This window comes from Cygnus atratus, chromosome 16 (assembly GCF_013377495.2).
Source record: "Cygnus atratus isolate AKBS03 ecotype Queensland, Australia chromosome 16, CAtr_DNAZoo_HiC_assembly, whole genome shotgun sequence".
Lineage (NCBI taxonomy): Eukaryota > Metazoa > Chordata > Aves > Anseriformes > Anatidae > Cygnus > Cygnus atratus.
The window spans coordinates 15,182,753-15,209,729 of NC_066377.1; the positions used below are offsets into that span (position 1 = coordinate 15,182,753).

The 26,977-nt window shown below is 44.4% G+C and overlaps 1 protein-coding gene across 1 annotated transcript in view; it reads right to left on the minus strand.

Moving 5' to 3' along the window:
- NDRG3 (NDRG family member 3) overlaps nt 1-26,977 on the minus strand; it is a 61,051-nt gene that overhangs the window by 12,823 nt on the left and 21,251 nt on the right. The window contains exons 2-5 of the mRNA XM_035548238.2: nt 23,116-23,221; nt 18,425-18,460; nt 1,379-1,484; nt 557-677 (exon numbers count right to left, since the gene is read on the minus strand). Of these exons, the coding sequence (XP_035404131.1) occupies nt 557-677; nt 1,379-1,484; nt 18,425-18,460; nt 23,116-23,172 (320 nt within the window). The 5' untranslated portion in view covers nt 23,173-23,221. The remainder of the gene's footprint in view (nt 1-556; nt 678-1,378; nt 1,485-18,424; nt 18,461-23,115; nt 23,222-26,977) is intronic.

Genomic DNA, 26,977 nt, shown 5'->3' on the forward strand with positions numbered 1-26,977 from the left:
CTCTTCTCTGGACACTCTCCAATAGTTTCACGTCCTTTTTGTACTGTGGTGCCCAGCACTGCACACAGTACTTGAGGTGAGGCCGCACCAGTGCAGAGTAGAGTGGGACAGTCACTTCCCCTCGACCGACTAGCAATGCCGTGCTTGATGCACCCCAGGACACGGCTGGCCCTCTGCAATGATTATTCTGCAATGATACTGTAAGTCCAGCCAACAGCATGGATCCCATCCCTCCGAGCAAGACTAACAGAGAGCTATTTTAGGGCAGTCAGGCTTCTGTAGGAGAAGACAGACAAAGCAAGGAACACCAGCTAGACTGTGATGTGCTGGGCTCACACTCAAGTCAGAGAGCTGGTACCACTAGCAAGGCCTCAGTGACCTGAGAGTTCCCTGCACATTCCTCAGGAAGCCTCCTCATCTTCCCACTTCCTCTGCTCCTGAAAACTGTCTTCCACCACACTCAGCCTAGCAGTCCTAGTCAGGTTAAACTGGGTAGCTACCTCAGACCAGACTGCAACAACATCTGGAACTACAAATGTCTCTGCAGAGCTCTTACCCAGACGGAAATGGGGGAGCTCCTTCCTGTTGGCCTGGCGCATCCACGTGGCACACAGCAAAATGCTGAGTGATCTCCTGCATATCTTCAAAGTTAAAGAATGCATTGAAACAGGATTTGTCTGTGAGAGAAAAAAAGAAATGAGACATTACCTGACGTTTTACTATGATCCGTCCTCCACACATCATGGCATACACCTTTGTGAACCCAACCCCGTGCCGAGTCTGTGGGACAGTGGATGCTGGGTGACAGTGCTGCTGTGCCCCACTGACTGCAAAGCAGCAATGAGATCTAGCAAATTAACTGCCATGGCTGGCGGGCAGGCAAGCAGGCAAACATCACCCCAGCACGCATGCCCAGGAAAACAGGGCCCTGCTCAGGTATTCATGGTACATACTGAGAAGCACCTATGTGAACATAGCAGCATGTGTGGGGTGGGAAGATATGGTAAGAGCAGCTGACCCCACTACAAACATCAGAGTACTTCTGCAGCCTTGAAGAAGGGACTTGCTCACCTGCCCAGCATCCAGGAAAACTGATGCCTGGTGGCAATTCAGGGAGAACAGCTCTACTAAACGGTGCAACAAGTCACCTAGAGCCCTGTAGTGTGGTAGGTGGATTCATTCAACCCTGGCCCCATCTTTTGGGGGCTGTTGGAGGGCAGGGGCATGCTCCATGCTCTCTCTTAAGCAGACTTTTATCTTTTTATCCTGAAATGACCTATCCCATCTCAGCTCAAGGCCAGTCCCACTGCTCTCCATACTCAATTGATGATAACATAAACAAGCACTTTTTCAGGGTCCTTGGAGTACAAGGGCTTACGGTTGAGGCCAATGTCATGGTATGTGAGGATGACAGGTCTGTTCCCCTTGGGTGTGCCCCGCATGGTGACATGAACCACTCCGAAAGCTGTCTCAATGTCATGTTCCTGCAGAGAGAGAAGAAGGAGCCTCAACATTATGTGTGCTGGCTGTGCTACCGGTAACTCCAGCCAAGGGCCAGCAATAAGTGCTTCATCCACATTCTATCATTGCCATCCTGTCCACTGCTGGTGGCTCAGTATAGCTCCTGCAACCTGCAATCCTGTCAAATCTCCACAACCACTGTTCAGAAGCAGGTTGTTTTTGTACAGACATATGAAAAGTTTGGTGCTGTGCCTTCCTGTGCTCAAGATCCCATTTCAGTGGGTGATGCTGCTGCACAGTAGCAGAGGCCCAGTGTCATCTGTCCATCTGTCTGTTCATGGCATCACAAATGCAGCTCTACTCCCCCAGTCAGTGAACGTACTTCACTCCCTGGCTGGCATCCCTTCCCCTTCAGCCCACAAGTCTCTGTTCGATGTGCCTGCAGCCCACAGCCCTGGGATCATCATGCCAAGGGGCAGGCTGAGGGGGCACAGCAATGCCAGAGAGGCTGGTAGCAGCCCCAGACCCTGGAGACCACACACCAGAACATTTTGGAAACTGCAAGGCACCACAGAACAAGGAGACCCAAGCTCTGCAGACCCAACTGCTGGCTGCCTGAGGTGCTGCCACCCAAGGGAGTGAGAACTCACACAGTGCCTTGCACAGGAGAGAAAGAGGACCATGAAGCCTCTGCTCTGATATGTGTCCAGGGCAGAAACAGAAGCTACAGACTCAGGATAATGAACACAGAAGTGCCCATAAAGTTGTCTGAGTTTAACTAAAATAGTTGTGAACACATCTAGACAAACACTGATCTAGTATAACTACAGACTTTGGAAAAGGTGTAGAGATAGCAGTAAGGCTGGTTACCCAACATCATCTACGAGTCTGTCCTGGTTTCAGTTAGGACAGAGTTAATTTTCCTCCTAGTAGCTGGTAGGGTGCTATGTTTGGGATTAGAATGAGAAGAGCGCTGATAACATGCTGATGTTTTAATTGTTGTAGAGCAATGCTTACACCAAGCCAAGGACTTTTCAGCTTCTCGCTCTGTCCTGCTAGCGAGCAGGCTAGGGATGCAGCAGGAGCTGGGAGGGGACAGACCCAGGACAGCTGACCCAAACTGGCCAAAGGGGTATTCCATACCATCTGACGTCATGCTGAACAATATATAGGGGTGGCTAGCCGGGGTGGAGGGGGGGGGCCGGCTGCTCGGGGATAGGCTGGGCATCGGTCAACGGGTGGTGAGCAATTGCATTGTGCATCACTTATTTCGTACACATTATTACTATTAATACTATTATTATTATTATTATTATTGTTGTTGTTATTCTTTTCCCTGTCTTAATAAACTGTCTTTATCTCAACTCACAGACTTCACTTTCCCGTTTCTCTCCCCCATCCCGGAGAGGGAGGGGGGAGGGTGAGCGAACGGCTGTGTGGTGTTTGGCTGCCAGCCGGGCTAAACCACAACAGAGTCCATTCTCTAATCTATAGAAATCAAAGGAGAGTAATGCCCTAACTTACAGACACTGAAAAAAACACGCATTATTTTCTTGATATTAAAAAAAATAATCTGTTTAGGGAATAGCCTCATAATTCAGCCTCAAGACAGGACATTACAACCCCTAAAATATTTTGTATTACACAAAGTTTACACAAAGCTTCTGATTTTTTTTTTAAACAGTAACTTCCAATAACCTGGATGTGATTAGACAGAATATAGGACAGAGGAGAGTACCTGGTTCACAGCACATCAGAAATTCATCCTGCCCCTCCTTTCTCCAAACAGCTGTCCGTGGGTCAGACTGATTTAGTTCTTGCCAAGAAAGACTTTCCTCTCCCCAGAAGTATTTCTTTCTGGGAAGCCCCAAAGTCTCTCCCCTTCTCTCAGAAGTGTGGCAACAGCAGCAAGCTACCAGAGTCATATCACCTGAGGTAGCCCAAAGCCTTCTCCCTGATGGGCTTTGAAAGGCAGACATGCTGGAATCATTTCTGTGGTGCAGACCACCTCTGGCTGCCCTCATCCTCACAAAGCGGTTGGGTTTTAACTGCATGCAGATATTGAATTGCACATGCAGAGAAGCCAGAGTACTTAGAAAGCGGCAGTGACCTGCCTGCACTAGATGTGGGCAAGAGAAAATGGTAGGCAAGGTTCTAGACTTTCTACAGCCCGAGGATGACAGTACTCCATCCGGCTCCCCCTTGTTCTCAGGCCAGGGCTGCAGACCAAGACATCCTGTATAAGGAGGAGATGAAAAGTCCATATGTGCAAAGCAGGCCCGGGACTGCGCAGCCAGCAGCAGCACTGCCTGTCCTTGCAGCACGTGTGCTCAAGCAGAGCCAGGGTGTAGCCTGGTTTCTGCCTCCCAAGCCTCTGTGAAACCACCAGGCTCTCTGCCGCTTGCCTGTCTTCTCACCTCTCCCTGCTGCTCCGCTACAACTGGGAAAAGTCCTGCTTTGTACTCCGGCGGTACCAGCACAGCCACAGCAGTGGCCCTCATAGCATTTTGGAAATTAGCAGGTATGAATAAGTCCTCTAAGAAAACTGGCTGCTTTTGGAGGAGGCTGAGGCTGGCGATTGGTAGTGCAAGCAGCTGAAGCAGCAGAGTGCAGCAAGCTCATGGAATTGCCCAGCAAGTGCCAAAGCAGCAGGAGCTTGCAGCCCCCAGCTGCAGCTCCCTCCTCATCTGAGCTAACCACGTGGCTGACTGCCATGAAAAGCAGGACTCTGCCATAAGCAGCTTTAACTCACTGACCTGGAAGGAAACTATCCAAACTATCCAGCTGATTTTTTTTAAATTAATTTCCTTTATTTATTTAATTATTTTAATCTGACTTTGTGAGATTTCTGCCAGGTCAGCGAGTTAAGAAGCTCACAGAGAGGCAGGACAAATGCTGGTGCTGGCTCAAAGCCAGATGGGAGGGCACCGGCTAGCAGAAGTAATAACCCTGCCCTGATCATGAGGCCAGTTATACTGACTCATGTCTCATGCAGCTGCACCTCCAGAGAACTGGGGAGGGTTTTACAAACAGCAGCAAAAGGTTAACTATCAAACAGAAGCACAAAACCCTAACTGAGCCAACAGTGAGAAAATCATAGAAATAACAAAAGAGCTGATTATATTAAAAAAAGTCATCGGTTCAGTGACTTTTCTGGAATTAAGTCATTGCTAGGGCCACATGCGCTTCCACTATGTCGAAGACTGGAGAAGGTACTCAAAACAGAAACACCCACCTCTCTTCAGTCTTTTAGTACAAGCACCTCAATGTGCTTCATATTGCAACAGCCTGCACTTTTGTGTTTCCAAAAGTTGACCTTGGGTCTTTCTTTAGCTCTCTGGTAGGGAAAGAAAAGTGTTTCCTCGAGCTAAGAATCAATCCTTGCTCTCCCACTTACTTTGACTTTGTGAACTGCATAAGCTGAGATTTTGGAAAGTGAGACAGTTTATCAAGAAGAGGTTTTTCATGTCACCACTGGGCACCAGTCCAAGCTGGAAGGTACTCACCTCACTGATTCTTCAGTCACATTCATAGAATCATAGAACCACAGAATATCCTGAGTTGGAGGGGACCCACAAGGATCATCAAGTCCAGCTCCTGGCTCCACACAGGACCACCCAAAAATCATGCCCTATGTCTGAGAGCCTTGTCAAAAAGTTTCTTGAACTCTGGCGTGCTCAGTGTCATGACCACTGCCCTGGGGAGCCTGTCCCAGTGCCTGACCACCCCCTCAGTGCAGAACCTTTCCCTAACACCCAGCCTGACCCTCCCCTGTCCCAGCTCCATGCCATTCCCTCGGGTCCTGTCACTGTCCCCAGAGAGCAGAGCTCAGTGCCTGCCCCTCCGCTCCCCTTGGGAGGGAGCTGCAGGCCGCCATGAAGCCTCCCCTCAGCCTCCTCTCCGGGCTGAACAAACTAAGGGGCCTCAGCTGCTCCTCATACGTCTTGCCCTCCAGACCCTTCACCACCTTTGTAGCCCTCTTTTGGACACTCTCTAATAGTTTTACAACCTTCGTCTCTTGGGTCACCCAAACCTGCAGTGCTCGAGGTGAGGCCTCATCAGTGCAGAGCAGAGTGGGACAATCCCTTCCCTAGACCGACTAGCAATGCCATGCCTCATGCACCCCAGGACACAGTGGCCCTTTGGGCTGCCAGGGCACACTGCTGGCTCATATTTAACTTGCCATCAACAAGAAACCCCAGATCCCTTTCTGCGGGGCTGCTCTCCAGCCTCTTGTCTCCCAGTCTGTACGTACAGCCAGTGCTGCCCCTTCCCAGGTAAAGAATCTGGCACTGGCTGTTGTTAAACTTCATGAGGTTGGTGATTGCCCAGCCCCCTCATTTGCCAAGATGTCTTTTTAAGGCCCCTCTACCATTGACAGAGTCAACAGATCCTCCCAATTTAGTATCTTCTACAAACTTACTCAGTATACCTTCAAGTCCTACCAACAAGTCATTAAAGAGAACTAGCCCTAAAATGGAGCCCTAGAGAACCCTACTTGTGACATTAATGATTCAGACAGAGGGAGTGTCCACTGAAGATGGGAAGCAATTTGAGAAATCCCATCCTTAAAAAATCTTAGAGTGTACTGCTTTAAAAAATGTGAGATGATGCTGCCACGTGAGTATCAGACACTTCATTCAAGATAAGGGTCTCTACATTCACTTTTTAACTACACACTGCAACATCATGCTGATCTCCTTTTCAGGATTACCTGTGCAGATAAGACTCAGTTTTACTCCTAGCTTCCTCTCATGTATTTCTATGTCCATTTTTCCAGTTTATTTTCTATGAAACCTTACCATGTAGCTTTATGGCTTTTGTCTTGATCTATAATTACAAAGGACAAAAACATTTTCAGACATTACACAATTACACAACATTCGACTTCCCTGCCACCGATTTTTCTCCAAAATAGCTCTCCCACATATAAAAGTCAAAGGACAGCATGAGACAGATACTTAATATAGAGCTCAGGTATCACGCTTTAGATAGCAACAAAAGTCGTTGCGCTTGTAAGATACAATTGCTACCTTGAATTGGCCAGGAAAAGCAGAAAAGGTTATTACTTCATTACTTGGTTATTACTCTTCCAAACACAGAGAAGAATAACCCAGTTGCAATAGATCCCTCCCCTACACATACACACCCCTCCCTGCCAGCCACTCAGTGTGATGTCCCACCCTAACAACTGACTGCCCCAAACTCTGCATATTCTTTCCTGGTGTTTGCCCACTGCTCAAGTAGAAACACAGTGATGGAAAGTATCAGAAGCTAGTCATCTTCATTTCTCAGACAGCTATGTTTTGTTTCTGGTCTCTGTTAAGGCCAGCTCTGACACGCTGCACCAGTGTAGCTTGAATGGAGATTCAAGGACTGCTACCTTGCAGCTGTCAAACTCCCGCAATGGTCTGTCTGAACAGTGATCTGTAGTGCAGGGAAGGAGTGATGGGAGAAGGCAGGTGGCAAAGATGTGGCCAGGAGACTGCCCGATTTAACAAATGTGCAATCTACAAAATAAGGAAGGTGAAGGCAAGAGATGATGATGATCTATGGTTGTGTTTTGAAATACTTGATAAAATTTAATTTTCACTTAGGGACTGGAAACTTTATCAGAGGTTTCTCTGAAGAGATTTTATCTTCTGCCCTCATTCATACAGCAGGTTAAAAAATAAACAGCAGCTGCAGGCAACATGCTGTAAATGGGAACTCAGCAGCAGAGGCAGCCCTGCTCCCCACAGCCTGCTCTTGCTGGCCACAGGCACCAAGCCGTGATGCAAGCGTGCCGATAGCAGAGTGCTGTTGGTGAGATGGAACAGAGGAACAGGTTCTGTGTGGGCAGCTACTATTGATCAACCCAAACCAGAGCTGGGAACAGTTGCTTCAAAAACTAGCAGTGCCCTCAGGGCATGGATGAGATGAGCCATGAGGGAGGAGGATCAGGAGGGATGGAGCTAGGTAGGGCAGCTGGGGCTGGTCATACGAAAGGTCCAACTACCCCTGCGAGTCTGACTTTAAGAGTGGGTACTTTGGAAAAATAGACTAGAGCAAACATGTAGTGACACTTCCTCAAAAACTTGCATCTTGTAACATTTCTCTTAATTTTCCCAACCTCCAACAACTTGTAGGTCAAAAGAGACTTTCTGAACTGGAGGTGTGGCTTTTGCAGTCAGTCACCGTGTGTCCAGAAAAGCCAAAGCTGAACAAGATGTGGGGTGAGGAATACCCGCTTTCCCGCACCTTTTGTCTGCTGGCTTCACCTGAGATTCCCCAGTCCTCGGTTTGGAGGACAGGGAACAGCTGATTCCATTCCCACAACAGCAACACCTAACAGCTTGTCATGCTTCCCCTTCATGGTTGCAGTTCCCCTTCATCAGTCCCTTCTCTGGGCTGATGTGCTCTGCCCTGTTTGGCTGGTCTTGGTGCAGCAGCTTTTGTCTGACTGTGCTGCTGTTCTCCCCCCGTTGTGTTCTGTCCTGATCTGGGGGGCTGGCAGTATGTCAAATATGGGCATGCTGTGGATTTACACGGTTGCACAATGAGGTTGCTTTGTTCTCTGTTCCTGATAAACACGAATTGATTTGTTTTGTTGAAAGCCCCGAGCTGACATTTTCACTCATCTCTTGTAATGTTAAGGTCATACACCTCTGGGTTATCATCAGCCCTGAGCCCACTCCTATGTTCTGCTGCAGGATGGTTTTACTCAACGTGCAGCATATTTACATTTATCCAAAGGCAGATAAAGGTTGCCATTACACCTTCATCACTTTTTCTAGATCATTTAAGAACAGGTTTAAGCAGCACAGGTCCCAACACAGACCTCTAAGGTACTCCTCTAGTGACCTCAAACGGCAATGAAAATAATTGATTTTGGTTTGTTCACCACTATTTTACCCATGAGAGGACCTAATTCCTTATCCCATGGCTACCAAGGTCCCTTAATAGCCTTTTGGTAAGGGGTCTTGACTTTTGCAAATCCAAGTAGGCTGCTGCAACTAAATTGCTTGTATTTATATGGTTACCAACTCCTTCAAAGGATTCCAACAGCTCTGAAGAGCACAATTACCCCTTAAAAATACCATGCTGACCCTTTCCCAATATTTTATCCTTGGGATCCGTTCCCTATACTCTTTGCTAGTTTTATCAGTCTGCCTGGTAGAGTTGGTTGGTGAATTGACAGATCTTCTTTGGTACCTGCTCTAAAAATTGTGTTGCAGGTGAAGCACTGATGAAAGCACCATAGCAGTGTCAACAGAGCGTAACCTCTTGCTTAACAACTGCACTATTTCATTCTTAAACTCATTTACAACTCCTGTGTTGATATGCCCAGTCCTGGCACCTTGCTGTATTTGTTTTATAGTCTCTGCAACAGGCACTGTGGTTTAAGGTGGGCTCTCTGCTTACTCTTACTTACAAAGAGCACTCCAGCACCATAACCTCTGGGAGTTGCTCTGTGGCAAGCTCATGCACACAAAAAACGAAATTTATTTATTCTCATATGGCTAGATCTTGTCCGAATCCTCCTTTCGGAGCCTGAGCAGCCAGTATCACTATCCAAACTCTCTCGCGTGCTTCCACATCTGATTGTGTCTGCTTTGTTCTGTTCAAGCTTAATCTGCTACAGTTTATAACCTTTTTCATTTTCACAAGCTTTTTGAAAAATGCTTTTTTTGTTTTCGATAGCCTCTATGCTATTCTCTTTAGTCATGCTGGCTTCCCTGCACCACTTCTCATATCTGCCACAACAGATAGTGGGCATTTGCTCTCTGCCTCCATTCTGATGTCCATAAAAAAGTCTCAGAGCTGCTGCGGTGTTTCAGTTCTTAGCTGCCTTGCTTAACTTATTTTCAATAAGCTTTTCCATTTCTACGCAGTGCTTGTTTTGAACTTTTGAGCACGAAAACAGTTAAGTTTTCCTATGTTTTTTTTTTTTTCCCCACTCTGGACAGATGTTGACCTTAAGCACATTACGGCTCCCATCACACGACCGCTCTTTGAAGACAAATGTTTTGAACATGTTTCTCCACTGTGCTCATAATCAGGTCAACGTGGGGCTCCTCACTGTTGCTCCACAGAAGTCTGCGTCTAAAAATGGAGTCTTGGTGTCATGTCCTACTGTCATATCTGCTTGTTCGACACAGAGAAGCCTGGGAAGACGTTTCAACTCTTCAACTACAGACAAAACATACATTTCCTACTTAAGCCTCGCATTTCAGCCTAAGGGAAATCTATGGTGTTCACTGACATAAGTTAGAGCCAAATCAGATCAAGAAGCTTCCTGTAACACCCATCTGCATCCTCTGACACCTGCATCTACCCTCACCTCCTCATGCACTCTATGCAGGTAATAGTGTCCCATGATCAGTGTCCAACAACAGGGTCCTCAACTTTCTTCTGTGATCTCAGACAAGAATACAGTAACTATTGGCAGAAACAAATAAAAACTGAGATTTTTGGTGTAATTTCTCATTACAAATTGGCTGACTTGATGAAGTGTTGTTGAAAGGAGAGCTTCCCTCATCATTCTGCTCTTCCCCATGTCCAGTGCAGCTGATGGTCACACAGACATCTGTAAGCAGGGTGTGGGGCAGGCTTCGTTTCCCCACTACAACGGGAAACCAAAACAACTCACCCTGAAGCTATATGACCTCTCATTCAGATGGAAGGCCAGCACCAGAAGGGCAGGTGTGGTGGCAGACTTGCCTTAGCTATACCATTAAGGAATACTTTCAGGTAGAGGCTGGGCAGAAGAATACAGCAGCGAGAGAAAGGCCAGCAATGCTACTATCTCCAAAAGTCCTGTGACTTTTGCTATGTGTTTTTTGGTCCCAGCTCCTGAGGATCACTTCAGAAAATGAAATGTGTTCCTGGAAGGCTCAGGCACCAGAAGGAGGTAAGATACAACCCAACAGCAGTTTTAAAACATTTGAGATTAAACAGATACAGGAATTGCTGGGATGTACTCCTTGCTGGGGATTTGCAGAAGGTCAGACTAGACTGTGATGTTATCCATTTGGTCTTAACATCTTTGAATGATCCTTAAACCGAGGAAGAAAATGCACATCTAAATATGACTGCCAAAATATAAATTTACTGTGAGACTGATGACGATAAGAAGTGGACACAGACTCAGTGTGACAAAAGGTTCAAACGGAGGAACCTTCTCTGACTACCACCTGCTGCTTTTGGCTAGAAAGGGAAACAATGACAGTGCCAGTGACAGATGCCACAGAAGATTTTGAGTATTATGAAATAACATTTCTGACTGAGGGAAGGAGGCACTCAAGAGCAGCTCCAGAGATGTCCATGGCTTGCCTTGAGCTCCAGACCCCAGGCAGCGAACAAAGGGACCTGAGTGCTGGACTGCAGCAGCCCAAATTCCAGCCACACTCCCTCAGCTACAGGTCTGAGCAGGATCCAGAGCTTAAGCTTTAGAAGTTATTAAAGCCTGAAATAAACCATTTGTCTCACAGTGGGAATGATTAACGATGAGAATTCATATTACCAGTGCTTTTCACAACTAATTTATTGTTTCCTTTTTAGCATTACCTCACACTGGGAGGCTGCTCAAAGTTCATTATTAATTCCCTTGAAAAAAATAGAAGTGATTTAATTTGGAGACTGACAACAAAGAATACATCTTTGAAATCTCTTCAATATATGTATTTTTTAATTCAGGTCTGGCAGAACACAGAGCAGCAGGGTATCTGCTACTTTCATTCTGCCCTCTGTACAAGCAGAGGCTAGAAACATCCCCTCAGACCTTTCAGCTTAAGGACACTCAGGTCCTCACTCACCTAAGGCAGAAAAACCTGCCACTGCTACTTCACTGTGGGGTGGAGGACAGGCAGATTACTCAGATGGGGTTTCCCTGTTTCAATAAAAAAGTAGCTACAGATATTACTTACTTGTGTCATCTTTGCTAAGGCTTGCAGAAAAGAACTGCAGCATGTTCCTGGGGTAACACATCACAGCTATTGACTATGAAGAGATTAAAGTAGGTATTTTGTTGTCTTGCTCTTTGCAACAGCTGCCCTCAAACTTCTACACATTACTAAAACAACAACACAAACTATGCCTAAAAGCTAAGGAAAAAAAATGTAAGATGGTGAAGCATCGCCATCTGGTAATTCTTATCATTACAGTACCACAGACCTTAACGCAGTTGGTATGTAAGTACTTACCACCTCCTCTCTGTGCAAGATTATTTTGGAAATAGTAGGGCTGAAGGAGACGGCTGCGTGGGAAGCAAGCCTAAATCAGATTCAAAGCAACATCTTGAACTAAATTATTCATTTCCATACAGAGCAGAAATTTATTAATAGAAAACACAATATGATCTATGCATGCAGGCAATGGTTTCTAGTACTTTGTGTAACTGGATTAAATCTTAAATTAGAGAAATGCTGGGTGAGAACCAAGAGCAGCAGAAGAATGGGGTGTGTAATCTGGTTACATAAACATGAAAGCATCAGGGGACAAAGGTGCCGCCGGGCTATCCCCAAGCTACTATTTTATACACAAACAAGCTTTTGTGAATTGCTGTTGCAAGGCACATGATGCTGAAGGACAGACCTACGTGCCTGTAACCCTGATGAGTTGGGTCTGTGTTCCCAAATCAGAGAATGCAAACTCTTAAAACCACACAATATTGAGACTGATAGAAACTAAACAACTAATGACAATATCTACAAGTCAGGAAAGGAGCAAAGGAAGGACTGTGCTTTTCCATCTCCTGCCCTGCCCCTGTGTTACATGAAGCAGTTGAAGCCACAACTTTCTTGTCCTCCAGTAATGTATCCAGTGTCATGAACAAGGCACCCAGCAGTGCTTCTTTCTCCTTGCTCCAAAGGTAAATACCCCCTTCCCCAGATAAGGCAGGAAATTGGAACTGCCAGTACTGCCAGATCAGTAATAGCTCAGGGTGAATTAGATAACCTGGAGGTCAGCTCTTGTAAGCCCAAGCGTTGTTTCCAGAACTTGGCACCATGGTTTTGTGTCAGTGGAGCAGCAGCTTGCAGCCTTCCCCAGGGGCTGCAAACAGAAGAGGTCGATGCCTCCGTCCCCTGAACAGTGAGCTCAAGGTGCCATATCCAGTAGACATATGGCCCTTGTAAACATGAAACCTACACAAAGACGACCTACATACGCTAATACAAAGGCAAGTCTAAAATAATTTTGTGCGACCACTAGACCACAGACCATCTTAAACCCCTAAAGGCAACCTGGATGATGAACCAGTGGCTGCGCTTCCAGCCAAGGTCAGCCCACCTACAGGTGAGATGTGCCAAACCACATTTCCATGCCTTGCTCAAAACAAGGAACATCTTAAAAATCTTCTGAAGAGGAGAATGCAGGGGCATGCTCTGCATCTCCATGCCTTCAATGTCCCCACTAACTAGAACTGCGTCTAACAGTGTTCAGTTGTAAATAGTATTGCAATTAGCTGCTCTGAAACACCATTAAAGGGTGTTTCATAAGGGATGGAAACAGATCAGTCACTGTGAGTGGAAAACACCATTCATTATTCTTAAGGTAGGAAGGAGGCAAATCCCTTTCTCAACCTAAGGTGCATACATTAGCTTTGCTGTAAGAATTCACTGACAGAACAAAAAAAAAAGCACAGGAACTTCAAATACCTCGTCTGCATAATCAGCCTCTTTAGTACACTGTTGTCACAAGCATACAGAAAGCAAAAATAATGTTTAAGTAAATCCCACGGAAGGATCACAATCATACATTTCAAAATTAAAATTATGCTTAAGTCAAAGTCTAGCTAGCAAAACCTCTCCAGAATTCAATACTGCAGCATTACATAAAAAGGGAATTTTTAGATGGAAAGCCAGTGATGGGAGGAATCAGAGAAAAGCTTCCCAGGAAATAAAATAAATTTTATTTTGGATATATCTATTTTATTTTCACCATTTTTAGCTTTATATTTTTTGTTGTAGACATGTCAACAGAAGTCAATAATAGTATTTTGTTGATGTGACTAACTAAAAAAAAAATTAGGGGAAGCTTCTAATTTAGTAGGCATAAAAAAAACTTTCTTGCTAGATCAAAATATCTTCTGTATTGTAATTAATTTCAGACTAGCACTTTGAACAAGAGACCAAAAGAACTCGTACAAACCAGGAACACAATGGTCTTCAATATCCTACAAAAGATATTTCAATGCTGGTGAGAACAGCTCCCCTGGGATTTGTACAGAGAAAGCAAACCCTTCCTCAAAGTGCTGAAGTTGCATATTATTTCATTGCAACATACAGAAGATGCTTTAAAACATCTTGTATTCAAGGCTGCTGTGTAGCAATCACAAGCTGGCTTTAATGATTTCATTAGAAAATGAAACCAGTTTCCACTTAACGTCCATGACATCAGCAAATACACATGATGTGATTATTTCCAATAACCTCTCAAATGCAGACGACCATCTCTTACAGCACAGCAAGCAAAAATAAAGCAAAGAGACTGGACAAGGATAGGAAAACTTCTAATAAACAAGATTGAAAAGATTAAAACGTGTATTTATGGAAAAACTTCACCAAAATTAAATCAGCAGAAACGTGTTTATTGAAAAATTGTACTTTCCAATACAGAAAAGTGGCAAAAAAAAATCCTCAGTGGGCTCTGTTGTTAACTCTTCAAACATTTGCTGTGTTTTACTCTGGGACGTAGGCAACACCAAGTACCTCTACATTATAAGTTAATTTCAGTAATGCACAGCAAGTTGTTGGACAAGGAAGTTTTCATTTCTTTCCTCTGTAGGTTTATGCCTGCCTTGTCTCTTCTGTTTCAGTTGAACTCTGCATGTCCGGGATTTACTTATCCCCACTTCTTTCATAACTTCTGAGCTTTCTACAAATATTCTGCCAAATCCCAACCCCCTCTCCACACTCCAGGTCCTCTGAGGTGGTTCTGTGTGGTGTGTGCTGGAGAGCAAAATGGTTCTCTCCCTTCTCACAGGTGGGAGGCAGCAGAGGGGAGGCACTAGCTAGGGATCATACTAAACGGTAGCTCACGTCAGAATGAAACATAACAAAGACTTAATTGGATAGTTTACAAATATACCCACATATGCCTTAACTGCTTTTTAAGCAGAACATCTTGCAAACGGGGAGAGACTTAGGCTAACCCCAAGCACCTCAAAGCAGCTGAAGAAGGTCTGCAGATAATAAAAGCACAAAGCCCAAGCACAGCTCTATTAACTGGGTAGGTCACCACACCATCTGTCTACCAGCAAACCAGATCATTTAATCCACCATCTGCCTGCTAACATTAGAAGAAGTCAAGCCTAGATTTCATTAGGATTCAAATAGCTTTTAAGCAAAATGTAGGTCGCAGATTTAGGTTAATACATTTTCTTTCTGAGAATAGCCTAGATTCATATCGATAAAGATCCCTAAGCCACCATGCTAGCTTTCCTCTTTATCTTCATTGCAGTTGGTTATCAGATTACTTTGGGGTTATTTTAATTGATGCCCAGGCAATCTGTCAGGGTTAACTGTGCTTGCTTGTAGATAAACAATACAAGAAAATCAGGGCACCTGCATCTGAAAGCTATTATGATGCAGCCAGGCTAAAAGCTTTTTTGTTATCACATAAACCCAGAGTAACTAACTTCAGAAGCAAGAGTATGTTTGCTGTGTTGACTTTACTCAGATCTGGTCCTGGGAAGCTATTCAAAACTAAAAACAAATACATGAGCAAATTAATAGAAATTCACAATGGCATCACCTGTGCCTTCCCAAAGGAAGGCTAGATGTTACAAAGTCCTAAATACGCTCGCTACCTGGAAAAGTAAAACATGCCAGAGGTTTACAGAAAACATCATCCCTAACTTGTGTGCCTGGCACCACACAACTCACAGAATCGGTGTTAACGTTAACAACATGTTCATCAGCAGGGTTTAAGCTAAACACTTTTCACAGTCATATACACTGATCAACTATGGAAAATATTTTGAAACTCCAGCTTCCAGCCAGAAGGAGCTCCAGAGGCACTGCAGGAAGAACAAGCTCTGAGGCCAGCTGTGCTGGGCTCCAGCTGTACCTGAAGGAAGCACTGCTCTGCAGAGGCCTCACTGACTGGCTGCAGCCTGGCCAATGTTGTCCAGGATGCGTCCGGACACCTTCCACACTGCTGCTGCCTGCTCAGCTCCTTCACCCACATCCCCAGAGCACAAAAAGCTGCTTTCCAGGTCCTCTCCCCCCAGGTGTCCTGATACAACTTGATAAAAATGAATGTGCGTAAGAGCAGCCCTGTTCACAGAATCCGATTTGAGGGTGACACTCTCACTTCTGTGAAAATAAGCAAGTTCCAAATGATTAAACCCGCTACAAACCCAGGCACAAACACAGCTTTATCTCCACTTAAAATAGCTGGTTCTGGACTTTATAATAAAAAGGCCTGAAATGCAGGTCTGAAATGCATCACTGATGCTGTGCTCTCATACTGCAAACACTACATCGTATACAATATCCATCCCACAAACCCCCTATACTCTGTGTCAAAACCAGCCAGGTCCCTTGCAGGTGCTACAGATGTTGGAAACTGATTGAGAACTTCATTGCACTGTAACTGGAATTATCAGCCTTCATGAATTTGTGACCAGCTTGTACCTGTTCATGTAAAATTGAGGCTGTCCCCAAAGCTCTTGCTCCCTGTGAAACTCTGGACAAATTATACCCCTGCCCAAGCACTTTTAAGTCTCTTTTTATACAGCAGAACCTCCATTCCCCTGAGAGCCCCAGCAACCTTCTTCACTTTGAATTCCCCCTTCTCAAACACAAATAAGTAAAACTGGACCAGTTCCACGGGGGCCTGAATGTGTCAGCCGGCCATGCTTTACTAGACCAAAAAGCAAGCAGTAATTTTTGCACAGACAAAAGCTCGACTTCCAAGTTCTTCCAAGTCTAAGTACTGTTAGCAAATGAGGCGTAAAATCCAAGCAGCCATCCCTCCACCTCTGTGCTCCAACAGATTTCAGAGCTCACTCAGCCCTCGGTGGCATTTTCCAGGTTGGACAGGCAGGCCAGGCCAGGCCTTCTCAGAATCCACACCATATAGGCAAAGTGGAGGAAGGTGAGGCTGGGACAACATCTGCAGTCACAAGAGATGCTATGCAACTTATTGGTGAAAAAAAATAAAACAAAAAAAACAAACTAAATGAATTACCAAACGGGCTTCTGGAAGGAACATCTCATCTCCTGCCCAACTGTTGCCATGGCCACCAGCTCAATGCTGATCTAAATTGAAGCGGGGAGAAGCAACATGCACGTTCTTCCCTGGCTCTGTGCTCCCAAGCCCCTTTGCATGGCTGCAGGCTGCCCTGGGAGCTCCTCCAATGGCACCGGGCGCGTGCAAGTCGATGGCTGCTGCTCGTTCCTCTGGAGCTTCCACTGCACACATCTAATGTGACTTCAGATTTGGAGCACTCTTTAAACAAGGGTGCAGCGAGGCTCTGCTTGTGCAGAGAAAGCGTAGAAGAAGAAGAAAGAAGCAGAAACGACACACAGATCCATTGTGGAGACTCCTTCCTAACCCCCCATTACCTCCCAAGGCAGCTGCAAACCCAGAGCTTTGCCATCGAATTTGCAGCGAAGGCTAATGTGCTCAGATTCTTAGGCATTGTATTTATATTCTTTCACAGCAGACAGGCTTCAGTATGGAAGAGCCTGTGAACCACTCACCCAAAGCCATTGCACCTATTCTACCCTTTGCCCCATCCTACTTGGGAGCACTCTGAACCGCTGCAGAGACGGAAAAGATGCAGAAAGAAAGATGGAAACAAGATGGTATAGGGAGGTGTTTTTCAAACCCATTATCTACCTTTCTTAAACCAGAAAAATGACTCTCTAACACTACTGCCACTTCTGAGATAGCAAACTTAAGTAACAACAAGGTAAGATTGGTAATTTTTATATTTATAGACTGTAAGATAACATTAAAAGTCACAAGGAATCATGCTAGAGCAGTACAGTGACATGTGCATGCCTAGATGGGGTGTACTTTCAGTGTCCTACATCAAGAGATGAGAAAAATACAAACTGTCTTCTTAGGACCGTATTTTTTTATTTTCCTGTTCTGCACAGGTTTGTAGAAGGTCTTCTGGAATCGTCTACATTCACAGACTTCTTATTAAAAGATACCATGTGGTGTAGACAGATCTACCCCCTAGCTGCACCACTGGGGTAACACAGCTGTGAGCGCCTGTCCTGTGCTATGCAAACATTACAGGCACAGCAGCCTCCTGCAGCTGAAGAGAAGGGTAAAGATACTGGCTACAGATCAACATGCTGAGTGGGAAGTCAGCAAGGTAATCTGGCATGGTAAATGGAGACTATGCTTTATAAAACCCACCACATAATCTCAGTACTGTGCTCTGCCTAACAAAGAATGTGTCCTCTGTCCTGGAGGCTCGTGGTGCAACCGCTCCTCTGAAAGGATTATTCCTATAGCAACCAGAGTGCTCATCTCCACACTACTCTGAGATGGAAAATCTCCCAGAAAATGACCACAGCTTTGCCATGACCGAGGCCCAGTAGAGCACGGGTGCTGTATCTGGGGCAGCAGTAACACTCGGTGATTTCCATTTCCTCACAACACAAATACACAGAGCATGCAGACTCCTCTTTTCCTAGTCAGTGAACCAGATGGGATGTGACAGAGCTGCAGCTATTCAGCAGATCACATCTCACCAACAAACTGCCTTTCAGGAGACCAGCCAATCTGCAGCCTGTTGTGGAGCCTTGGCAGAGAGCAGTCTGCACCTCACAGCACACAACGACAAGCTCTGGTGAAAGGGTAAAGGGCACTTTCTGTCAAATGGACATACTCAAGCTCCTATTGATTAAACCTTCAAAGAAGTTAAAATGAACATACGGTTTTTCATTTCTGTCAGCGTTATTGATAGGCCACGAGGAGGCTACCCACAGATCCTTGGCTCCTACACACGTCTTACCTGACAATCGAAGTCCTGGAAGTTGCGAGCTGCATTCTGTTAACAAAAAAAAAAACAGAAAATAGACTTCAGCACAGTACCCCAAAACACAGACCGACACTACCATGAAGGGTCTCCTCAGAAACCTCTCCTTCAGCATGGTCTGGCCAGACTAAAAACAAATGTGAGACTCCCACACGAGAAATCCATGCAAGTTTTGCCCATCGCTCTTCAGTGAGTCCTCTGGGGACTGCTCCAAGTGAGCATCTGGGGACTCAGATGAGGGTTGAGAGCATTGGAGCAGGAACAGATACAACCCAAGAGGAACCCTGACCAAAGGCAGGCTGGTTATGAGGTTGGTTTTTGCCTGGTCCTGGTGCCCTTTATTAATTTGAATTTAAAACTCTTTAAAGGACTGCCACTAGAATCACAGGCAATGAGTGCAAGAACACAAGCTTTGTGGTCAGCCACTCTGAAGTGGTTGTTTGCATTGTTTCATCCCATGGCAAATGGCAAATGCAGTGTCGCTGCTGAAATCTGAACACATGGGAACTGGGGTAAAAAACCCAAAGCAGACTTTTCTCAGATGGTGTCACCACCCATACATGCGAGTATACATTTGGTGTACTGCAAGATTTAAATTCTGCAGTAAGTTGTCTGTTCGTGTGCCTGCAAAGCTTCATGAGACCCAGGCTCTGATCACAGGGGAGGCTACACTTCTGAGTGCTGCACAAGGCTGGGCAAATTATCCAAGTCAGCATACTATCTTACATGTTATAGGCATAGCACCTTAGTGCTAAAATTACAACTAGGACCATATATGAGCAACACAAGTACCCTAAATGCTGGCTGAGTACCCTAACTCCCCTCCACATGTAAGCAAATGGCCCTGTTTTCCTCTCCCCGGGCTTTGTCATAGTTAGGAAGAATACAGGTTACTAACTACATTCTTCAGTTTGTGATGTTCAAATTCTGGATATCTGCAAATCTGATCTAAGAATCCCCAGGTGTTAAGTACTGAACTGTGTTAGATATTTTGAACATACTGTGGCACAAAGCCTCAGATCCTCAGGATGGAGGAAAAGGAAATATAAATCAGCCCTCTCATTTCAGTTTGAAATCCTAAATTAGCTGAGATTTCTGACAACCTTGTCTATGCTTCTTTCCCTGCTCTGTTAAACACAGCCAGTAGAGTCTCCTAATCTACCAGGTTGTAAAGAAGAAATTCAGTTGACAGTTGACCACAGCCACAGTGAATAAGGACTACAAACAAACAAAAAAAACACTTTATGAGGAAATGAGAAACTTCTGTACCCAGCACTGGACTTGGATGGTCCACAGTAAGTGAACTGAAGGCTGATCTGAATATCTGCTAAGAACAGTGGAATTCTTGGGGGTGCAACAAATCAAAGAATGAAAGCCTGTAACTGTATTACTCGTTGTCCAAGTACACCAAGATGCACAAGTAGCATTATTGCTGACATGTCCTGACTCCTGGATATTTGATTTTAACACATCAAAATCTGACTTTAAAGCACTGATCTATTAATTTTCTCAACTTTCTCGAGTCTAAGATGAAGACACATTTTCCATTTCTCTGAAGATGTCGTGTCTGTAGCTCAAAGGCAAAGCACCAGCTGGAATTATGAAAGGATATTCCTTAGGCTGAATTGGAACCTCCTGAATTAAGTTGTTGTGTTTCAGTGACTCTTCACTGAGGCTATATTAATAAGAGTCAAAGTTGCCAGAATACTAAGCAATGAGAAGTAGTACAAAAGTTTTGAATGAAAATTAACATAATGCAGCACTCTTGGTTTTGTTTTGCAAGCCATCTTTGCTGAATAGTTGTTACCACTATAACTGTTAGCCTGAAGACACTGGAACTAAGGGTTAAGATGTAAAAACCATACACTATCCCATTTTGGCAGCAAATTTACACAACCACCATTCAGGATCTCTAAACATCCAGCAAGAGCAGGAACTGATAAGAACCTGAATAATAAGTAAGTTTTCTATCAGATTACAGACAGTATTCTCTTCTTCTCTCTTTCAGTTAACTGCAAACATTTCAAGTTGATTTTCTTTCCCAGTATAAAGGCACTGTACTTTAGTGAGCCTGAAAAAGGTGAACATATATAGTTTAATGGATCTTACTTCCCTGCATTTTCTATTAGACTTAACTTACACACAAACGTCACAGTGTATTCTTTAAAAGTCAGGCTCGTAGATTTTTGCTGACTTAGATCTGAGACAAAACAAAGCCGGGGCTCAGTGGTCCCCAGTGGCATTTCCTGGCTCACACAAAGTGACCAAGCTATGATCCATTTCCACATCCCAGTCATTTCCACTGTTTGAGCATTAAGATGCCAGAGCTCCTTTTCTCTGTACAGCAATCTGAAGAGTTCATGAGCACTCACCCATTAGCAACTTAAGAGTTTTACTGTACTATTTCTGGCCATTAATCCCTGCTGGCTCATGAAATCCTCTCTCTAAATTGGGTTGGTCAGTAAAAATATTAGTGAACCACCAGCTCAATACTTCTTGGATGCTGATACGCTGCACAGAACAGCACATTAGGGCACCACACCCATATGCTCCACAAACGATGTCTATGAAGCACATACATATTACCTAAAGTCTGAAAGTATTAATGAGGACCAGAACTCAGAGATGGTAGTTCCTTGAGACATTTCTTTGGTTTAAAGAAAGTGCAAAAAGCAGAGCCACAGCACTCTTCTCATCCCTGTGTAGTGCAGAGTACAGTAGTTCTGGAGCCACTCTACATATTTTTTTACCTACTGAGATGGTATATATTTTCTGTAACTTCAAAACAGAGTCAAGGAAATCAAATGCCACTTTGAATGTGCCCTTCTGTTTGTTGGTTAACAACCACTGGGTTGTTTAGGTAATCACTCCGCATTTAAACCAGAACTGTCCCAGCTGTTAGCTAAGAGAACTGGCTGTGCAGACGACAACACAGCAGGGACTTGATGGGACTGATCAAGCAACACCTGACAGAGACTGAGAGGTTAATGGAGACCAAGAAGTGAAAATCACTTTGTTATGAAACACTTCAATACTTCCTACTTCGGTTGTTTCACGTAACCAAGGGAAACCTACCTGCTTGAACTCAGACACACACAGACAATCCTAGGAGAACCATAAGCAATAGGTAGGACATTACACTTGGGAAACTTGTCTCCTATAAATATTTTTCTCTCGTTATGGAAACAGAAACTGTTTTCAAGGTCTTTCTGTATTGTTATCTGCTGGTCTACACCTCTATTGTTCTTCCAAGGATCACCCTCCCTGGAAAGATTTTAAAACGTTATGTTCAAGCTATGGTGGAACCTAGTAGTAAGCACTAGACTGTAAGAATAGGCAGCTGGATTGTAGATTTCAGCTATATTTTTAGATTTCTGAGATATTAAACAGGTATGCTAGCACTCTGAAGAAATTGGCAAAAACTAACCAGCACAGACTAAAATGTAGCAGAATTTCAGACATTTCACTCATCTTGGGTGGAAGTCTGCAGTCATAGAATCATAGAATATCCTGAGTTGGAAGGGACCCATAAGGATCATCAAGTCCAACTCCTGGCACCACACAGGTTTACCCAAAATTTTAGACCACGTGACTAAGTGCACAGTCCAAACGCTTCTTAAATTCAGACAGGCTTGGTGCAGTGACTACTTCACTGGGGAGCCTGTTGCAGTGTGCGACCACCCGCTCAGTGAAGAACCTCTTCCTGACGTCTAGCCTAAACCTCCCCTGCCTCAGCTTAACACCGTTCCTGCGGTGTTAAGTCTACACAGTGCAGTCTTCTGTGTGTACACGAGTGGCCAAAGTAGGGTTCTCATTCAGAAGCTACCATATCCTTTGGCAGAACAAACTGGTTCTTGAAATCAGACATTAAACAGCAAAACACTGCTTCGCATACCACGAGACTCTTTGACTTGGCTGTTAGATATGGGAAGTGACCAAAAACTATTGGTCATAATCACAATGTTCAGACACAAGATTCTCAACCTTCTTGGGATGGTCCACAATGACTTAGGAACTCAAAGCAACAGTTCATGGCAGAATAAAGGCAGGCTTGGGCTTTCCTAAAGCCCAGATGGCTCTCCTCCAGTCCACAGAAGATAGAGTGAAAGGATTAAACAGCTGCTGCAATGCAATGATTTTCCAAAGTCTCAGTACTGCATGAATCAGAACTGCTATGACTAGACTCTGCAGACATTAATAAGAAAGGGCTCTCCATCAGTAAATCCACTAAGTCCTAATTTGCATTTAGGGCTCAAAACAAAAATGTATAATTTGGAAAGAAAAAAGACTTTAAATAAAAAAGTTAATTAAAAAAAAAAGTGATATAAGCCAAGGTTTCTCTAACAAGCTTGAGCTTTGATACCAGAGGTTCTACAGCTCAGCAATGTCAGGAATGGTGTCACCTTTCCATCTTCTGACCTGCCTTTGTAAAACCCCAGTACAGGAATGATGCAGTTTGCCTGAGACTCCAACTTACTTGAACTGTGGTCTTTCTTTCCCTGAGTCTTTGGAAGGGTATGTGATGGTGGATCACTAGAGCTGGGGAAGCAATTCATGTTTTTCAGTACTTAAGGTACTTCAAGCTGTAAACAGACAATCAGGGCTCCTTGCCAGACACAAAGTCAGCTGGAACACACCTGTGAGAGCAAAGGAGCAGCTAGCATTACCTTATCATTCAGAAGCGGTTTGATCTCTGTCAACTGAACGTCCTGTAGTTCATCCATGGTGCCGTAAGCAGTGTCACTTAACACTCACAGCAGCAAAGGAGCGATTCTGAAACAAAGGCATATATTTAGAAACAGAATTACGAAAGATGTTAGCCAAAAGAAAGCTTTAAGGTCTTTTCATTAGACTTGCATATGCCCAAACTGAAACCTGAAAGCAGCTGGTTCTCAGTTCAACATAAAGTACCTGTAACAGGAGAATGCAAACAGCCATGTTTGCACTCACAGTGTCTCATTTTGCTATGCCTCACCTTGTACATTGTCTTGCCCACTGAAAACTGTCCCAGAAAGCTCACGCCTTTCTATTCAGAAAGGCTGGGTCCATTTCCATGCATTGCTGGTACTCCAGCCATAGTCTGCCTGGAAATGACTGGATCAGCAGAATGATAAAACTGCTCATGAGTACTGACACTGCCAGAGCGTTTTATGAAGGGCTGATGGTGCAGATCATGTCACTGCTTAGGCAAACTGTACATATTACTGAAGATGAAATAAAAAAAAAAGTAATGGGCATAAGCAGGGACAAGAATAGGCACATGGTGGGCTTCCTGGATGTTAGCCGAGCGCCCTAGAAAAACAGTCTTAGGTGCCACCACAAATCAAATTCTTTTTGCAAGATTATATACTGCTGCTAACCACAGAAGAAAAAGGTGGAAAACGAGTACTGCAACTGTGCTTCTAAAGCCACCGTGACTCCACACAGAGACTGCCCAGAAAGGAGCACTTCTCCTCGCACCAAGAGGTGTGCAGGGCTGTGAATTCTTTTCACCCCCTTTTGTGCCAGAACTAATATTGGTGTGGCTGAAGCCAGTCTCGCAGAACACAAATCATTATGCGTTTTCCCTCTGAAAATCAGCCATAGCAACACCTGTCTCTTTTAGCTCCTTTGCCTCAGGAAACTAATTTAGTTGTCTTTTTCTCTTTTTTTTTTTGGCTAGAAAACATATCAGTTCTGAGACTACCAAGAAACCAGCTAATTTGCAGTAACATTTCCCTTATCCCACACTGAATTTTCACTTGGAAGAACAGTAAAAATAGCTATATGGATGGACTGTAAATCCCAGAGGAAGTCTAGTTACTGTAATTCTTGGGAGGAGTTATGGAGATCAAAAATATTTTACTATAACAACATCCATGCACTCTGGAATTGATAAAGAGCTCAATATATACCTGGTTCTCCCCAAAATTCAGGGCAAGAATCCCATTACTTTACAGACGCCAAAAGAGTTTCAAACAACCATCACAAAGCTTAATTATCTGGAGAACTTATTCCTCTCTCAGACCCCTTTGAAAAGCCATCCACTGGACGTGATGGCTGGCAGGATGGCGGTGCTTATTTGCTTATTCTTGGGGTCACTCAAGAGAGCAAGAAGTCTAACTGTACCCAGAGGGACACTGTGCACACCCCAATCACCTCTTTCTCTGTGTTTTTCTACACAAGGGAGTGGTAAGTTGTGCTCATTTTGCAGCTCGTGAGTCTTAGGCTCACCCCTAGCATGTTTGCCTAAAGCAGCGTCTACAAAGAAGCAGGGAGTCTGATAATCACGCTCCACTGAACTTTGTCAGACCAAAGAACAACTCAGAGCAGCAATTGCTATATCTTATATTGCTCAAAGATACTTCTGCTAAAGCTTCACAAACATTCCTCCAAGTTTCCCCTGAGCTACACCATGAGCACCAACTCCCAGGAAGCCCCAGGACGCTCTCTGCATAAATCTGCCCTGGGATCATTTGTTGCCGTTACAAGCATGCTACCTGAAGTGCTTATGGTCTAGAGAGACATTTTGTAAATCACATGCACTACTTTGTTAATCATTTGTTACAATAAAAAACTAAGATGTTCAAAGCAAAGATTATTAAATGCTTTTATCATCAACCTCAGTTTCATACTTGGTCTCTAGATGAGACTGCAGTGCACACAGTAAACAGCATCACACTGAAACTAATCTGATGCTTATCTTCCTGGTCCACTACTGCTCCAAATGTTTTTTGTGAAAGTGGGGTCTCTTGGGGCTAAGACAGGGGACTACTGCATTCCTGCTGTGTTGTACCTACACTGCACATTGCTCCTTTGTTAAAGCAAGCTGGGCAGTAGCAAGAAGGGATGTTGTTTTGGATGCTGGGCTCAGAATTTGGTGAAACTTCCTTGAGAGACAAGAAACAACCTTCCTCAACATCAACCAGACTCAAATAATCGCAAAATCTCCTGCAGGGGAGCATTCTGGAGGAGTAAGAGAGACTCTGCAATGAGTCCGCAGCACAGTCAACCTGGCAGACTATGGCTCAGAGCAGGCTGTTCCCGCAGGCTGCAGGAGCAAGAGCAGGACCTCCTGCAGGGCCAGAGGGGACTGAATGCTGAAGTGACCCATAAGGGCACCAAAATTACCAACTAAGATTGAAATCCTACAGAAAGGTTAAATTTGCACAGCCACAAATGGCAAGATGGTTGATTTCATGTCTAACCCTTTTTATTCTAATCTGTTCTTCCAGCAAATTGGAGCTTTCTTCTGCTTTTCTAGAAAATCAAAGCTTTTCAAAGGCTTTTGGAGGAAAAGCTGCTGGGGGTCCCTGTCACTGCTTGCAAGCAGTTTTGTTTGTTTCTTTCTTTCCTTTAGATTACTGAACTTTCTGGAAAATAGCTGTCGCAGCCTCAGGACTTCAATCTGAATCTGTTCAGAGGATATTTTGCAGGCAGAGGCACAGACGTTCTCCTCCCAGCATCTTAGCAAGCTGAACGTGATTGACCTCAACCACATCTGGGTAACTGGGTTTTACAGCACGAGATCTAAGCGGCTCTATGTGATTATACACTACAACTTCACCTGGACACCATGCTATGCTAACAGCAACACAGCTTTTAGTCTGAAACATGGCAAAGTGGCACACTTGTCCAAAAAAAAAAAAAAAACACGTCACAAACATTTCTCAAAAGAGAGTGGTTTGTAAGCAGAGCAACCTGGCAATGCACTTCTCCAAATGCAGAGGCAAAGGGAAGGGGGGGTATAGGATATCTGGGCTATCCTCTGCTCCAACCACATTAAAGATGCCTCATAAATGATCTGATGACACATCTGCCCAGGAAATAAGCAATTCTCTCCCTTCACTCCTCCTGTTATTTAAAGAAACAAACATGTCATTTCATAAGCAGCATAAATATTCACAAAATACAGATGAGCTCTGTAGAAGACAGTCTACAAGCAAAGAAAAAGGTCTGCCCAGAGTGATCCACATATAAATCATACATTTTTCTATAAATGTCCCAGTACCACCTACTTTGCAAGTATTCCTCTTGGTTCCATTTATATATGGCTATAAATACACTCAAATAGCCCCAATTTAAACCATCCAAAGGCTTCCGACTGGAATAGATTCCATGCTCTTTGAAAACCAGTAATACAAGAATTGAGGAAAGACTTTTGGTGAATAATTAACACACAGCCTAGAAATCTGGGTAGGACACAGAAGGCTGCAAAAAAAATAAGGCAGGTGGGACACAGAAAGAAACCATCTATCTATAAATAAAATCAGAAATATGTGCTCACATGCATACTCCAAGATAAGGGTGCTCTAAATTTACACCGCTTCAATATATAGAAAAGGAAGTTGTGATAAAGTGAAGAGCATGACTACTATCAATGTGCACCCACATTGCTAACAGTACAACGGCTCTGCCTACGGGTATGCAGGCTCCCGTTTCCATTCAGCAAAGTTCTCAGGGTGCTGCTCCCCACAGGGTTACAAGCTGGGAGTCTGCAAGGGCTGGACGCAGCCGCTGGGCACCGCCTTGAATGATCTCACCACACGC